This window comes from Acanthochromis polyacanthus, chromosome 1 (genome assembly GCF_021347895.1).
Source record: "Acanthochromis polyacanthus isolate Apoly-LR-REF ecotype Palm Island chromosome 1, KAUST_Apoly_ChrSc, whole genome shotgun sequence".
Classification (NCBI taxonomy): Eukaryota; Metazoa; Chordata; class Actinopteri; family Pomacentridae; genus Acanthochromis; species Acanthochromis polyacanthus.
Genome location: NC_067113.1, coordinates 19,491,033 through 19,508,001, shown reverse-complemented (window position 1 = coordinate 19,508,001; position 16,969 = coordinate 19,491,033). Strand labels below are relative to the sequence as shown.

Sequence of the window (16,969 nt, the reverse complement as noted above, 5' to 3'; positions counted from 1 at the left end):
GGAATTTCTACCTCTACAAAATGCATGGTTACTTGTTGCTGGGCAGAGCCACAAACCCGTGTGTCCTGTACTGATTTGTGTTTCTACAACCCAAAACACAGCATTTGTTAAATAAAAGGTAACCCAACCTGAGTACTTTAGTAAAGCCATTTAATGTTAGACAGCAAAAAGAAGCATGAGAGACCCAACACTATGGCAAGGGACAATGTTATTAAACTGATACCATTAAGTGAGTTAAGTCTTCTGACAAGTCACAACTGCTACTATGATGACGATGATTACACAAGTAAAATATGAATCAGTGAGACCTCACTTATTTAAACTGACTGAGTATGTCACGCACAGTAAAGACCAAAAACATGAATTCACTTCATGTAAAAGAAAACCACGGTTACTGTCAAGATTTCATTGAGAGCCTTGAAGCCATACAGAGTAAATTTCCCTGGTATATGTACAGTAACACACACTTACAGTAAAGGAATATAGTGACATGTACTAGACTGCTACACAATTAAATGTATTTACCTCAAAGACCGATAGCTATTAAACTGAGACAAGATTTAAACCAGCTCAGGTTTAAATCTGTTCATACTTCTGGACTAAAGACATCTTGTTAGGTACGAGTACTACAACATACAAGTATGGGACAAGTATGGGAGGAAAAATAAAATTGTTCAAATCCCATTAAAACTACTTTAAAAAGGCTTAATATATATTGCTGGTAATATTTTTCTTTTTAAGAAAATATAAATTGTGCGACTGAAGCTTACAATACACTGCTGGCAGTAGCGCCAGGTTCTGTGGAAACCTGCTGGAAAAGGGTCATCTGTCGAGGCGCTGTGTGCTGAGAAACTCCCTGGAGGAGGGGAAAAAACATTTAAAAAAAAAACATAACTGGACATCTAATGACGCCAGAATCCCTTGCACGGAAATCCAGACGCTGCTATGTTGTTTGTCACTTTGGAATGCTGCATATCACACGATGTGCACAAACAGCAGCCAAACTATAATCAAACTCATACAGATACATAAATAAGGGGCAGTGGGGTGCGGGTAAGGAGGGTGGGCGGTCTTGGAGAGGGAGTGACAATGTGAGGAACAAAATTGTAGTGTCCAGTCTAGTCCAGCAGTGAGCAGGCTAAGCAATGACTCAGTTGACGTGGTCCAGAGCACGCAGCAGCTCCTCCCCCTGCAGCAAGTACTGACGGCCCTGTAAGGGGGCGTTCACCTCGCAGTCGTAGCGGGTGAGCTGTGGCAGGGTGAAGGGGGAACTGGTGCCCTCTGAAGTGCTGCCAAGCAGGCGACTTGCCAAATCTGGGACGGAAAAAGATACAAAATTATGAATCTCCTGATGTTCGGATTGAAGCGGCAGTCTGCAAGTATTAACCAGAGATCTAGTTTATTCACCTGAAGGCAGCAGAAGTATGGTTGTGGTTGTTCCTGACTCTGAAGCCTTCAGCTTTTTGCTCTTTTCAATTTGATCCGAGGGCAAAGTTCCCTGGAAAAAAACATCAGATAAAGACGCTCAAAGTCTAACTTGTTAAAGCTAAAATTGACTAAACCTGTTTGGATGCCGAGTACTTACCTGTACAATTATCTCCTTTAGGTCACACAGTTTTCTTTTGCGTTGTGCGTTCTGAGCTGCCAGGGTCCTCAGCGAGACGTCTTTATCCAGCTGTGGGGTCCTGCGGAACAACAAGAGTAGCCTTTAGCTAAAGCCCCTAAACCAGGCGTGAACTAACCGTGACGTCACCCGCTGAGAAAATGAAGCCCGGATTTTGCTACTTCCTGGTCGCCATTTTGGATTTTTTGGAGCCAGTGACATAAAAAGCATCATCAAACAGGCTGGACCGGAGAGCAACTAGGGGCAGGACCAGTCTATGGGCGGGCCAGACTGAACCCAGACTGCTGAAAGCCTTGCCCTAAAGGATCTGTCAATCATTCCAGACAAGACTGTCAATCAAGTATAACCACGCCCCCTGGCTCTACCAACTTTAACGATTTATTTAAAATTCAGTATTGATTTATTTTAAGATCGGCCACCTGATCTCAAATTTTATCCATGAAAACTAACGGGGAAAAAATCCTGAGCTGTAGAAAATCAGTCTATCAAATTTATTTTTTCCGGTGATGAATTGGTGTCTATGGAGCAAAAGCTTTTTGGAGCCAACCCTAGCGGACGGTGTGATATTGCAAGTTTTTGACACTTCCGGGTGGGCTTCAATTTTGGAGCCAGAAGCTATGTCCATCTTTATATACAGTCTATGCCCTAAACGGTCATTTTAATACATTCCAGCAAAGAAAACGTGGTGCATTTTGGAGACTTTACCTCTTTGCACTGATGGTGCCAGGATTAAGGGCATTTACAGGCTCTGGTGGTGCTGGGGAGGCTGTGCGACTGCCTGGTGTGCTGAACGGGGAGCTGGGAAAGGTGCGGACGTCCTGTGAGACGTGCAGTGGAGAACTCTCAAGGGATTTGCCTGGTCCACAAGACAGAGGCTCTTCTGGAGTCAGGCTGCACAGCTGGAAGTCATCGTCCATGGGGATGTAGGGAGCCAACATCTCCAGATCCAAGTCTTCCATTGTCTTAGGGAGAGAAAAACAAGTCTAATCAATCACAACACAGACAACTTTGATCTGATTTGGACTAAAGATGAACACCTTGATACAGTAAACATACCAGCATCATTACCTGTGTGCTTATGGGGGTTTTGGGTTCTGTATCAATGGCAAACAGTTTCTCCACCAAGTCTAGTTTAAAATCTGAGTTCATTTCTGAATCCATGGGGAAACAATAGTCCAGTGGACTGTCAGCCTAAAGAGAAAAGATGTCAAAGGTCATCCTCTGCTCAGTAGATATGAAGTGGACATAAATGTTTGTTGTCTGTACTGAAAAAAGACAATACTATAAAAATATGCCTGTCTTACCTCTGGGGAGCTGTGACTCCTTGGTGTGGTTAATGGGGCAGATTTTACATCTAGAGAGGCTGTGCTGGAGACACTGAGAGGCTCGCTGGGTGGCAGAGGGGAAAGAGGCATAGCTAGCTTGTCACTTGTGGAGGGAAGCATTACATCATTGTAGAGAGGAACATCCTTCAGCAGCTGGATCTCTGAATCTGTACCAGAGGACGAAAGGAGGTCAGAACAGTTGAAATCATCAGGATAAAAACTCTGAAAAGTTTTACTGTGTACATAAAGCTACCAACCAGGGCAGCTGAAGTCCAAAGAGATGATTGTGTCTCCAGCAGCTGGGGCCAGCAGGGTGAGTGCTTCTGGCTCCTCCTTTATCTGGTCATACAGACTAGCCAGCGGCTTGGACTCAGCCACCCGGGTGAAGAATTTGATGACATCCAGTTCTGGGCCTTTTTCCTCCTCCTTAGGTAGAGCTGGAGATAAGTCGGGCTCGATGCTCAAGACTACAGTCTCGTCTTCCTGCTGCTGCTGCTGCTCCTCCTTCACCGGCTTCACATCCTCAGTCTGCTCCAGAGACAAAATCATTTTCTCCTCCTGGATGCCACTGTAGCAGAGGAGAGACACATTTGAGTTATGCAGCTGTAAAATTAGTATAATAAAATAACCACAAAAACAACCGCTATAATCGCTCTGTTTTGTACAGTTCAGGATTTTATTTTATTTTTTAAAGGTAATACATCTGTCTCATCTGCAAATATCAACACTTCAAAGAGCATTTACAGCACCTGAGCACAAAGTTGACACAGACAACACACTGTGGCTGGGAGTTCTTGCTGTTGTAGATGACAGTGGCTTGTGTTTCCACCCACACAAAGCCTCCTTTCTTTGCCAACATCCGGTACTGGCCTGTGCTGACCTGGCCCTTTGCAAACACTAACAGCAACAGAAAAACAAAAGCAGACAATTAGAAATTAGTAATTCAGACACGTGATTAGAACTTGGATGAACAGCTGAAGTTAGTAGCTTTGAAAAACATTGCAGTTTAAGGTCCACACATTCTTGTTGTTTATTTGTTGTTCATGCTTACAGTTGTGGTGAGTCTTGGTAAGATGGTCCGAGTCCAGAGCATGATAGTACTCATACACAGAACGGTTCAAGAGGTCCTCAGGATCATAACCCATGAGCTCAGTGATCCTGGAGAGACAATAGAAGCAGATTATTTTAGAGACGATCCTTTTGTAATATCCAGACTCATCACTAGGTGGCTCTGTGTGACTATGCCAGCAAGAGCTTTGGCAACGACAGCGGATGAATAGAACAACACGGCTGGTTGAGGAAGCTGAATCATGTTTGATCCCTGTATAAGCTCTTAAGCACTTAATATTCACTAACCTCTCGTCACAATATGTGAATTTCATGTCCATTGTGTGGCGGCTGAGAAAAGTCTTGGTGTCCAGGGGGACCTCAATGTTGGAGGGATGTGGGATGGGGTCGCATATCAGAACCAGGTAGGGGACAGGTGGCTCCTTCTGCCCGTTGGTGATCTGCTCCGTTGGGCTGTCATAAACACGCACATGGCCTGAGCAGTGAAGCACCTACAGAGAGACGACAGGGAGGTCACAACAAACGCTTTTCTCATGTGGCAGACGGATAATTACTGGATGGAGTGGGATAAACTGATAAATATTTATACATAAATTCAAACAAAGAATTAAGTGTCTGGGGAAGTGGATTGCTGTTGTGAGATTCTGACCGCTGCTGCTTTCAGAGCTGCAGCAGCAGCTCTACACTTGTGTGACCAAGAAAGATATTTCTTTCTTCTTTATATTTACATTTAATAAACTGCAGTTCACAAGAAAATATCACATCGGAAACACATTCCAAGAGCTACAGAAAACAAAGTCCTTCAAAATCAGGTGTTATTTAGGAGTTTTACTTGTAAGTGATCTGAATAAAAGGCTTCATAAATGATGAATACTAAATGACCCATTTGCCATCATGCTAACTTAATGCTTTTGATACACCTGGTCCCAAAATGACACAAGTAATATATAGATATCTGTAAGGTGTATTTTTGTATATATGTATTAATAAATATGTACACTGATGGTTTCATTTTATTGAAAAAGATTTGCATCATAGTCTATTTTATCTGCAAACTAATAGACACCTGCTGTAATACAGTGCAGTTTGTATCATTCTCTGTTGTTGATAGAAATTACTTTTCTAGCACTTCTTTAGTTGAACATTGTAATTGCAGCTTACATGGATCATTTTAATGATCGTTATCAGCACACTAAAACAGAACACTAAAATTGTGAAATGTGCCTGCTGAACAGTGGAGAGGGTAACTGAATAACAACTGTCATCGCTCGGCTTTGATATTGACAGACAACAGACCCTACAATCTCAAAGGAGACCAGTCAGGCCAGTTTTAACAGGTGAACAGAATAATTAAAAGCAAAATACTTGCCATATTTAAGCCAGGCTTCATTAAATGTTGTTCTATGAAATTTGATTAACCTGGCAAGCAGCTGCAGTGTGTGAATGATAGCAGCAGCTACATTCTAACTTGTTCAAAAACGGTTTTAACAGTACTGTTTTTGATGCATTTGAAGTATATTTCCTTACTGATTCCACTCTAACCTACCTTCCATGTAGCTGACTTGACATTCACAGTGCGGCCCCTGCTTGTTAGAGTGCATTTCATTCGGAGAAAGAAGCTGCGCTCTGTATTTGGTTCCTTGGCTTTCTTGGACCCTAAAATCACAAAAGCAGGTATGGAGCCACAGTTTAAAAAGGGGGAAATGTTGTAATTTAAATTGTAACCATTAGCATTTATAACTGCCTCAATTTCATGTTTTTTTTTATTATAATAATTTGCAAACAGTTTACATTTGCCTTCAGTGTAGACACTGAGCTGTAAAGCTTCTGCATTGAGGTGAGCTACAGAACGTCAAATAAAGGAAGTGGAGATAGAAACAGAAGCTGTTACAGTTAAGATAATGTCCAAGTGCAATGCCACACAACAAAAGCAAACGTGGCCTCAAATTAGCCTCTTTTGATAACAAATTACGGTTTGAGGCACCGGGAAGTTTTAGCATAATTTATTTTACTTCTGCTGACAATGATACAAAAACACAAAACTAAACCAATAGTAAATAGTACACAGAAGCAAACACAAACACTATCCACTGTGCAAGCAAAACAGGAAATGTATCAGCAATAGATAAACGGTAAGCTCTGATCACTCTGACCTCAGAACTAGGGTGGGAAAATGAAAACTTGTTCTGACAGCTTCCTAGTATGGCTGTGCCAGCTCAGAATGAATTGGACTTCCTGCTGATTGACTCACTGGCAGACCTGACAGGCTGCTTGTTGTGCGTCTGTCTCTCTTCATTATATGTCGAATAACATGACGCTGCTCACCTGTTCTGTGGACCAGCATCTCCCTCAGCTCCTCCTGGTCACAGGGATGTGTGAAGTCAAAGACACTGTGGCCAGTCAGGTCAAACTGCAGCAGACAGACAGACAAAAATGTGCTATTACCATGTACATGCAACAGCAGAGCACTGCAGAATCTAGCCTTTTACTACTGAACCGAATTTCACATGAGTCATATAGTCATCTATCTAGTATCTGTCTGTCTATACAGCTATACAGCAGCACCAGTACATAATTAGCCAGAGCCATATTTACTAAACATCTGTTGCATATTAAGCACAATAATTATTTGGCCTTAAATACTGAGCTTCTGACTTATTCTCCAAATGAATCATATGGTCTATGCTTTCTGTTTCTGACACACAGTAGGTCAAATTGGACCAACCTGTGCAAGTCCAAGGCACTTGCTGACATTCTCAGAGAGATAAATCATATCTCCATCTTCAGACAGCACCATGAGAAAGCCCTCTAAAGCCTTCAGGTAGGAGCTGTTTAGCTGGACATCAAGCTCCGTTTCCTCCTCTGCCATTGGTTCATCTAGAGCAGATAACAGGAAGGGGAGGAAGGGGATTGAAAGATAAAAGAAGGCAGGGGAAAAAAAAAAACAGAAAAGCAAAAGAAGATCAGTCAAAACAATCTCTGATGTCTGAAAGAAGTTTGCAGGAGGGGACACAAAAACACCACATAACCACATGTTTATCTGCAGAACAATCTATATCTGCATGCACCCCTGTGGATTTTTTTTAAAGCAGCTGACTCACAGATTAACCACTAATTGGCTGTTTTTCACTTTAGCCATTTCAAAGCGTGCTCCTAGTCGTCTCACTCTCTTCAAAGTGTCCTTTGTCGTTGAATTATGATGGCTTCCTACACGTAAATCTGATTCATAATTAAAATCTCGATTGAAACATTCTGAAGCTGATTCTAAAATAACAATTACAAGACCTTTGCAATTAAAATATCACTGAGACAATACTAAAGACATATAGACGTGTCCCAAACTAAAGTGTCCATCGTCAAGTAGAATATGTAGAGACACTAACCGGTGCAGAGCAGTTTTCTCATACGCAGGTAGCTGATGGTGAGCCTCATGATGGAGGCCTTGTCCAGGCTGGAGCTGACACTGTGGGGCAGGGGCAGCTGCTGGGCCAGCTCGTAGAACACCTCCGACTCCTTCCCACGCCGGCATCGTGCTGCATCCCTTGATTTCTCCTTTCTCCGCTCCGAGCTCACCCTACGGCACACAGGTGGTGGGTCAGCCACAGCTTGGCCATATACTGGGTTTGCTATACACACTAGAAATGCTGACATCCTGCCTTCTTGACTTCAACACATCTACAGAGTTTGGTCAGCCTCTGGCCTGTTACTAAAGAAGGCTGCGGCAACTGGAGTACGCAATGAACAACCTCACGGCCAAGCCATCGTCTAGACCCCAGTCAGACTCATTTACATACAAGGCTGTCTGCAAGTGTACTATTGGCTGCTGACCATAAGAAAATGAGTCCACCCACTCAAAGTGATTGGCTGGGAGAATGTGCACAGAGTCTCCTGTCTGTCTTCTGGTGCATGGCCAAGCTACAGTGCAACCAATCATCTTGACATTTACGAGTGTGGTTCAACCAATCTACAGAGAAAATGGATAATAATACTGGCACTAACAGAGAGAGCACAAACACAAGTGAATGACACCTTCATCTACCAGGACAAACAGACAGAGATGTTGTTATTTCTGTTACTGGCAATCATCATTACAGCTTACAGCTCGCAGTAGTTTCACTTCTGATGCGTCATTTGTCCAAGACCAGGCTAATGGGCTCTCACCACAATGTAGACGAGATCTGACAACCTGACAGCATTTGGTAATAGTCACTATAAAAATAAGTATTTTGTTTTCAAGTATTTCAACTGAATGGAAAAGGCATTGGTTTGGCAATTTATTTTTATTGTTGAGTGAGTGGGATGCTTACATGGCCACCAACAGAAACAGACTGGCTAATCTTCATCATCATAATTCGCAACCTGACTGTTGATTCGTTTATATCATCATCCCTCTGGCAGGCCCTACAACATGACCCCAAATGCATTTAGGTGCCACTGGAGCAGTATCACCACAGAATGGATGACCGTTCAAAAGCCCTTGGCTATGAAATACACACCTAATTGAAATTGATCTGTTATCTACTTACAGCACTGACCAAGGCCATAATGTTATTTGAGGCTGTCCAATAAGAAAATGGGCCAGCATACTAAAATAGACCACTATATAGCGTATCACCTGGCAGGGTTGCAAAACACTTTTTTCTTTAGTCAAAGATTTTCCATCACATACATGTGATGCACAAACTGCTCTACAACTGGCATAATTAGGCCTCTGGGGTACAAAGATTCCAGGCTTTTGCCTCTCGGGAAGACACAAGCCTGGTGCTGACCTAAGCCTAAGAAAAGCAGTCTGCAAACACATGAGGATTTTGAGCACAGAGAACAGCATAATTACCCTCCAACATTACTGCATTGAACAAACTGAACACTAATATACAGCGCCCTCCATAATTATTGGCACCCCTGCTTAAGATGGGTTGAAAACCTTAAAATAAATTCAATTGTTATTGCAGAAGCGTACTCTCACACTGAAAATTGTAGAAAAATGTATTATAGGAGAAGATTAGGTGCTGTTTTGTTGGCAAAAGGTGGTTGTACAAAGTATTAACATCAGGGGTGCTAATAATTGTGGCACACATGTTTTGATGTAAAACAATTATTTCTTAATGTGTGATTTTTTTCCCCCACTGAATAAATGCACTTGAATCAAAGGTTGGATTTTCCTCTTTTTTTCATTGTGGTCCTATATTATTTAGAAAAAAACTGAATTTATTAGAAGCTAAAAAAAACGCATCTTAACCAGGGGTGCCAATAATTATGGAGGGCGCTGTATCGATAAAAGTTTTCATCTCCTAGGGTTGAAACATAAAAAAAATCCACTCATCACTTTCATGCTGGACCATGGCATCATTAAGTCTATGTGATCTCATTGTTCTACCAAACATAACATGACAAAACATGGATATTGACACAGTGACACATGTAGCATTTTTGGATGCATATTAGGGCTGGGCGATATGGCCAAAAAATAAAATCTCGAGTTTTTTAGTCATCTTGGACGATTACGATTTTAATCAATTTTTGTTGTTTCTTTGCAGTCTGTTTGCTATGGCTAGTGCTAGCCATGCCGCACTCCCGTAGCTGCGAGCACGTTTCCCATTCTTTAGGATGCCTCTGCCGGAGGTCCTGAAAGAGGTTAGTTGTGCTGCTACTCTCCGTTTTCACAGTACTTTCAGTCTTGTCAAAGCCGAACCACTTCTATATAATGGATGTAACATGAGGCCCTTTTCTTGCGACCAGCTGTTGTCTCCGCCATGACGGGGACGTGAGTGTTTTGGCGGAAGGAGATGAGAGGCAGAAGCAAATGCCAGTGCACAAGTCGTGAAAGGCAGAAGAAGAATCTGTATGGCTATATATTTAAGCTCGCCTCGATTTTACGATTTGGCAAATTTTCAAATCGTCAGGTTTTAAAAGGGCGAATTAATGAAATTAATTCGATTTATCGCCCAGCCCTAATGCATATATACAAACACTCCTCCTGTCAAAAGATGTTTATATGCTCTGTAGCATAAACATCTTCAAAACCAGACTGCAGTCAACAGCCACAAGCAAAAGCCCATTTACCATTTCTACTGTTAATACCATTAACAAATATTTACAACATCTGTGAACCCAGTGGAACAGAGCCAGAGTATCTGAGCATCATTACAATCAATCACAGTCACTTTCTTTCTTTCAAGTCTGAGTTCTGGCTCCCACAGCAACACAAGAATCACCTTTAGCCTTCATTCATATAAACAGGTTAATTTATCACGACAAATAATTAACAAGCACACATGGGTACAAAGTACACACTGGGAAAAGTCCTCTTGCTTCGCTACTGATGAGCTACTGACAGTTATGTCTACACAGTGTTATAAACTGCAGTCCCTCGAAGATGATTAATCATTTCCAGCCTGTATAGAAACTGTTGCCCTTTGTAGTGGCTACACTTAGTTGATACACATCTTCATGCAAATCCTGTTCAAATGAAGCTGAGCTGCAATATAAAGCACCCCTGAATAGAGATGTGCATTACACAGGAGGATGTTAAAGTCGGCATTCAACATGACATCAATATGGTCTCTAAGCCACCGTGTATTACTACGATATCAATGCTCTATAAACAGCCCTCATACCAGAGAAGAAGTAGTAAACTTCTAGGTCATTAACAGCAGCAGACGGTGTTTAAAGTGCACCAGTTCACAGTTTAAAAGGCTGTAGTCCTGTGACTCAGTTATAAAGTTTAACAACTTTCTTTTGTACTTTTCTGTCCTATTTACTTGTCATACATGATTATGAAAAGTAACACTTTGTACATTTTCTAAAACAGACAGCTTGTATTCTTTTACAAGGAATGTGCGATGAAAACAAAACAGTTTACTTGATGTTAAAACAAAGGCTAGCAGAGAGACTGAATTACACAACACTATTAATGAATGCCCAGTAGTCTAACATCTGACATGCCTCACTGACAACAGTCATATTTGCAGTTTTGCTCCTTTTAATTACGCGTGTTTTGTGACTGGCTGCTATTATGCAAACAAAATTTGAGCCGTTGACAGATGTGACCTTGTGGACTTCTGCTTACAAGCACACAAACCAGCCCACAATGAGAACCATAGTGACCTGTGCTATCAGAGCGGTGTGTGTACTTTATTTTGTTGCTAAGGGGCTGACCTATTTTACTAGAGAAATGTTCTGACTATCTGTCAGTCCTGTTTAGTATGACAGCAAACATGGTCTTATCTATTACATAATCCAGTTTGGAGAAACACTACTACACTCTACCCATATGAGTGGAAGAGCAAACTAAAAGGGAAAACGAGCCTCTTTTACAGTTAATGAACCACTAGCATGTGATGCTTTTGGAAATAGTAGCGGTTTCCCTTAAACCTCTGCGTACAAAGCTGTTAGTGTGCTGCTATCGTAGTTTACATTTTGTAGTGGATGAGCAAATCAACATTATATCCCATTGAGGAAGTGGACTAATAGAGTTATAGAGTGGAGGGCAGTGATGGCACGTTTTTCCTTATGTTCAGCAGCTCACAGTACAATCAATCATCTAAATAACAGGCCTGTTACACTTATTACATCAGAGCCGGACTGCAATTATCTGAGCCGATAGTAATCACTTTGCATAATCGTTAGAATCGTTTTAATTTACCTGTATAAACAGCTGCAGGAAACCAAGTGTGTCATGTTTCAATCAATAATTCCACCATTTGCACCTCCTTTGTTATCTATGGTTTAAAAGAGGCAATTGACTGCATTTCGATGGGCATCAATCGACATCAACATAAAGGATTTAGTTTCAAAGCCAAAGCCAAACACTACAGAACCACTGAAATAAAAGACAATAATTTAAAGGAGGCAATTTGTTAGCTTTGCACTAAAAAGGTTGCATTCAAAGGCACCAATACCACTCGCCTAAATAACAGAGCCATAACGTGAACAGAAGAAGACCGCTATTTGTCAGGGAATTCATCGTACACTAAAATTTGATGACTGTGAAAGCCTGCAGCCCTGCAGTTTTTTGTTCAAATTGGTTTCTTTTACTTTATCTAATCTGGATTAGATTGCATTATATACAAAGTTTTTTCAAATGGTCCCATAATGGCACAACCTAGTTCAAATGAGTGAAGAGGACTGATAGCTAGTTCAAAGCTCTGAAAATCTAGTCAATCCAATTTACATTGAAATTATTTTCATCACAATTGAGCAAACTCTTTTTTTCTTAACTCAACAAGAGGACCATTCAGTCATAGTAAAATATAAACATATTAGCAAATGGTGTAACTACTGACGTTGCAATTATTCCCGAGTAGGTATTCACAATATTACTGACACATAAATCAAGCAAAATCAGGTTTCTGTTCAACCTTAAACACAATATACGTGTTGCTGCATCTGAGGTTTTCACAAGCACCAGCCTGATGGTTGACAAAAAGCTTAAATGGGAGAGGGGTCTACTCGAAGCAAACATACTTAAAATCACCCAAATTACGAATCATTTAGCAAGCTGAAGTTAACTCGCATTACTGTGCTAAACTCCTCAACGACTATTTCAGTTACATTTGGTCCGTGACACCCACAAAGTCCACTTCATTCTACATAATAAGTCTTTGAATTGAAGCTGGGCTGGTTTGACTCAAATGATGCAACCTGAGCAAATAATCCTGCAAATGATCAAACACTTCCTTTTGACTTGTGCTGCCCTTAACAAAGGATCATCTCTGGCATTAGTTCAGAGTAAAGGGGGTATTAGAAACTGCACTACATTTTGCATGACTACATAAAAGAATTGATTATAATAACAGACATTTACATACGTGGTAGATTCTTCTACATTTGACTATGTTTGGAAAATCTGCATATGCGAGTCTACAAATTATTTTTGCCTGATTTCAACTTACCGTAAATATGACATACAACAAGAGAAAGATGCTTGCTTTTAGCCTTCAATACCCACGCTTCCAACATTTGGCATTTCAGTGATTTAGAGTTTCCAAAATATGAATGGCTTTTTCCACAGCCTGATTTTCCGTTCTTTTTGACAATTTGGTATCATAATATGGCAAACACTATTTGTGGTTATCATTATTCAATCTCTTTCTGATTCATCATTCTCCGGATATGAATCCAGATGTACGTATGAACAGTTAGTCCTTTGTAAATTAAGAAATATCTGGTACTAAAATACAATATTTGGCCACATTTTGTGTTCAGCAGACCCTAAAGCACTGCTCAGCAATGGAAAACGTTCAACAAAATTCTTGGACATACAAAATGTTAAAAGGCATGACACATTTAGGAACTGTTTTGATACTTTCTTTCCTACATTGTTTGTGAGACACTCTGGAAAAACCACTGACATATGCATGAATGAATAGGCCAAAAAAAAAGTTTCAATATGAAGACATCTGTGGGTAATATATTTAGGATTAAATATCTTACCTCACAAAACAAGCCTGACAAATGTTTTCTCATATGGTGTTCATCGTCTTTATTGTCTAGTAAAGAGCATTTGGAGTTCATGGTCAATCAGTCCTGACAAAAAAAAAAGCTTTGGATGCCTAAATTACTTGTTTGTCTTCATATACAACACTGGCAAAGGCATTAGGCTTAGGTTAAAAAAGGTCACAGTGACTTAGGTACAGGTTAAAAACAAGCCCTCAGCACTCATTTGACTTCTTTAGTTAGTATTTACAGAACTTAAAAACAATAAAATCCATGTCAATGGTCGTCACCAGTAAATAACCAAAATTCTGTTTCAAGTACTAACTAGTCTGCTACTTGAATGCCTCAAGGCAGCTTGGAAGTTGTCCCTCAGTGAGTCGCTACACACATTTGGCCACTCCTATTGACGTCAAGCCCTAGTGATTAAGAGATGAGACAGAAGTAATACCCGGCACTTCAGAGAGGCCAGCCAAAACTGCATCAAAGCAGTCTGCAAATTGGATTTTCTACAGAGCTGAAACTGAACACATATTTATTTAAACCAATCAGGACTGCTGACCCTTAACCTAGATCTATACAGTGAAGCCCCAGTGGACAATGAATGTTGTCTATAGCAACACATCCTCACTGGGGTAATGGCTTCAAACTGAAAAAACAGGAATTACAGGTCAGCTATCTGGCTGCTCAGTCTACAGACATTCTACCTAATGCTACCGAGCCATTAGCCTTTTCGGTGACTACCTGGTGAGACTTTAGCAAGGAGGATGAAGCGAAATTTCAAATCTTTGGAACAATTGGCACCCATTTTGAGCTGCCTGTGTATCAACCAACTTTTAAAATAATGGAGTATATCTTATAAAACTGTACCGTTTCAGTGTCATTTTCTTTACAATTTTCAACAATTGGTCTTGGCTTTGCACTTCAGTGTTTTCTGTATGGGCCATGATGAGGTTACACTGGAGGATTTAATTTTCTGTGTACTTCACAGTGAAGCTTCCCTGTCATTGTTTCTACTTTACCCACAACTGACCTCCAACTTCTGTCCACTTTTATGAGTCTTATGACCAACTGCTAAACACTTTTATGACCATCTCTTGTTAACTTCAGGACTGACTCTGTCTATCAGATGAGTCTTGGGTCTTCTAACTGTTGTTACCGTTACCTTAACCATGTATTTAAAGCTTTAAAATAAGTGTATACCCAAACAAAAACGAGGACTAATATGTGGCAAAAACTGAGCTTTGCAGTTCAAGGTATAAGCTAACCACCTGTCACAGTATTTGGTGCATCTAACAATGGTATAAAGATCCTGATTAGTAATGTGCTTGGTGCAGAGTTTGCACATGCTTGGCCAGGTTACCCTATTACACAGTTAATATTAACAGCTGTCGTTTCACTGAAGCATGTCAATACAACCCATGAAGGTCAGCTACAGATTACACTAAACGGAGACTGTCAGGCTTAACAGCTTTACAGAACATCAACCACCAGACAATATACTCTTCAAATTAATTCACTTGTCATTTATAAAACTGTTATAAGCAATTAACTACCGTTCACTTATCAAAGTATGACTATATACTGTAGATATGTTTCAACTTATTAGAACATACTGCACTATAATAACAACGATGTAAAAAGATATTAAATTAAAAATGCCAACATTTTAGATTTCTAATTATTAGACTGATTCTGAAAACAATTTTCAGCTGCAATTCTTACTTGATGGTCTGTTAATCTTACCAGGTGAAGAAACCAACTGTTTCATTTCACCTTGCAGCACAAGTACGACTAGTTCTCAAATCACTTTCACCTATTTTGTTTGGGTGGACAGGCCTCAAAGTAAAGCTTGGTTACCAATCCGACCTCTGGCACACAGAAAGTTAAGAGCCATTATTAAGATACTGCAGCACTCTGATGATGATTACACTTACAATCCTTGGTGAAAACGAGTTATATGGAATTGTGAAAGTCGTTCAAAAGGCAACTATTAACAACGTACTATATAAGCTGCCATGCTGCATAAAATTAGATGATTATTACTACTACTGTAGTCTAACTTTCTCATTGAACTCTCAGAAATCCAAACCACCTCCCTAAATAATTCAACAGAAAGCCCACACCACACTGCTCACATGAGTGCTGGCAGCTTCTCACTGAACACTGTCAAGGTTCTCACATCAACTCCAAACAGTGCCCCGCCAATGACATACTATTAATAGGATAATATAGCTGCCGCTACCAGGTCAAAATTTAAATACCTGTCGTGTTGCCTTTAGTAAGCTTCAGCACAAATAAAAACATGGAATAACATCAGATGAAGCTAATTTTAACCCAGATGTAATAAACACAGACAAAATCAATGTAGCTAGCAATTACCGGTAACAATTACTTGGCGTAACAGACGGCTAAATAATCAATTGAGCAGCAATTGGTTTGTTCCAGCTCTGCTAGCTAGGCGTGTTAGCTGCTTGCTAACGATAATAGCGTCGCTCGCAAACACAATCTGTCGATCAAACACACCAAACCAGCAGCTAACCATGAATTAAAGGCGATAATGTCACATAAGTAACCGTGGCCAAATGCCATCGAACAACCAAAGCTGCCCATCTATCGTCTAAACAATGAAACGGCTTCATACGTAGCGTGAGCTAGCATTGACGTTACCTTTTCTTTTCGGGTACAATTCCTGTGTCCATGTCAGGACGAGAGGACCTGAGTGGAGTCTCACTATCGATATTAAGCTGTATCCGGGCCCGTCGAGAAATGAACCAAATCCCCACGATTTTTCGCCGATTTTAATCCGTAAAACCCTCAGGTGGGTTGCATAAGAGTTCTCCCGGTGTGTACTTCGTCAACGAAACCGAGCTCTCGTCGGCTAAAAACAGCCCGTTGGTCTGCTCTTCTTCAGCAATACTGCCACGCTGGAGAGAGCTCACTTGCTGAAACAATGTTGCACCATAAAGATCACTGGCTCCTCCCGTTGCCTCCGCGGGGACGCGCAATCACATGCTTTTCCCCACCGAGGACGCGCACAGGAAAATGTAGAAAAAAATTGTAACTTATGATTAGTGTGTGTCTAGAAAACTCTAATGTAAGCCCACAGCAACAACGTTTGAATATACAGCTTCTTTACAAATCCTGCTCCTTCAGTGTGCAAAGTCTGCATGTAGTATCCTACTGTTTGGCTTTTGGAAGTTCTGAGTGTTTTGATGACAAATAGACTTCCTTGTTTGTCAAATGTCTGAACAGCACAAGAGAACTACTTTTATTTTAGGTGCAAATTAGCCCTCGTCACATGGCAAATCAAAACTTGCTTTACCAAAAACACATAACAAGACACTGTTTTTGTCCTTAATGCCCCATCTACCAAACAAACCCTTCCTTGGATCTTTCTGGCCCTCTGCAAATGTATAAGTCTTTTTTATTTAGTTCAATAGTTTCTGAGACTATATGAAAAGTCTTAGCTTTAACATGTTTTGTGTTAGTCAAGTTGACGTGCATTATATATAAT

At 40.7% G+C, this 16,969-nt stretch overlaps 1 protein-coding gene across 1 annotated transcript; it reads right to left on the bottom strand.

The window, feature by feature from the left end:
- Window positions 1-133: 133 nt before the first annotated feature.
- On the bottom strand, window positions 134-16,443 carry hif1aa (hypoxia inducible factor 1 subunit alpha a). Its single transcript, XM_022221672.2, has 15 exons — window positions 16,123-16,443; window positions 7,401-7,591; window positions 6,743-6,894; window positions 6,343-6,427; window positions 5,564-5,673; window positions 4,306-4,508; window positions 4,001-4,107; window positions 3,699-3,846; window positions 3,207-3,517; window positions 2,929-3,116; window positions 2,693-2,815; window positions 2,330-2,586; window positions 1,586-1,685; window positions 1,408-1,498; window positions 134-1,314 (listed from the first exon to the last, which is right to left on the bottom strand). Exons 1-15 carry the CDS (start codon window positions 16,152-16,154, stop codon window positions 1,151-1,153), a joined length of 2,262 nt encoding a protein of 753 aa, XP_022077364.1. The 5' UTR covers window positions 16,155-16,443; the 3' UTR covers window positions 134-1,150.
- Between the last annotated feature and the right edge of the window lie 526 nt (window positions 16,444-16,969).

What these genes read in the sequence shown, in the direction of transcription:
- hif1aa (XM_022221672.2), bottom strand. Translation starts at nt 16,154, where the DNA reads ATGGACACAGGAATTGTACCCGAAAAGAAAAG. An exon ending in GATGCTGGTCCACAGAACAG is followed by an intron (nt 5,674 to 6,342) that starts GTGAGCAGCGTC and finishes TTGTGATTTTAG; the next exon opens with GGTCCAAGAAAGCCAAGGAA. An exon ending in TTTGGACTTCAGCTGCCCTG is followed by an intron (nt 3,117 to 3,206) that starts GTTGGTAGCTTT and finishes CCTCTGGTACAG; the next exon opens with ATTCAGAGATCCAGCTGCTG.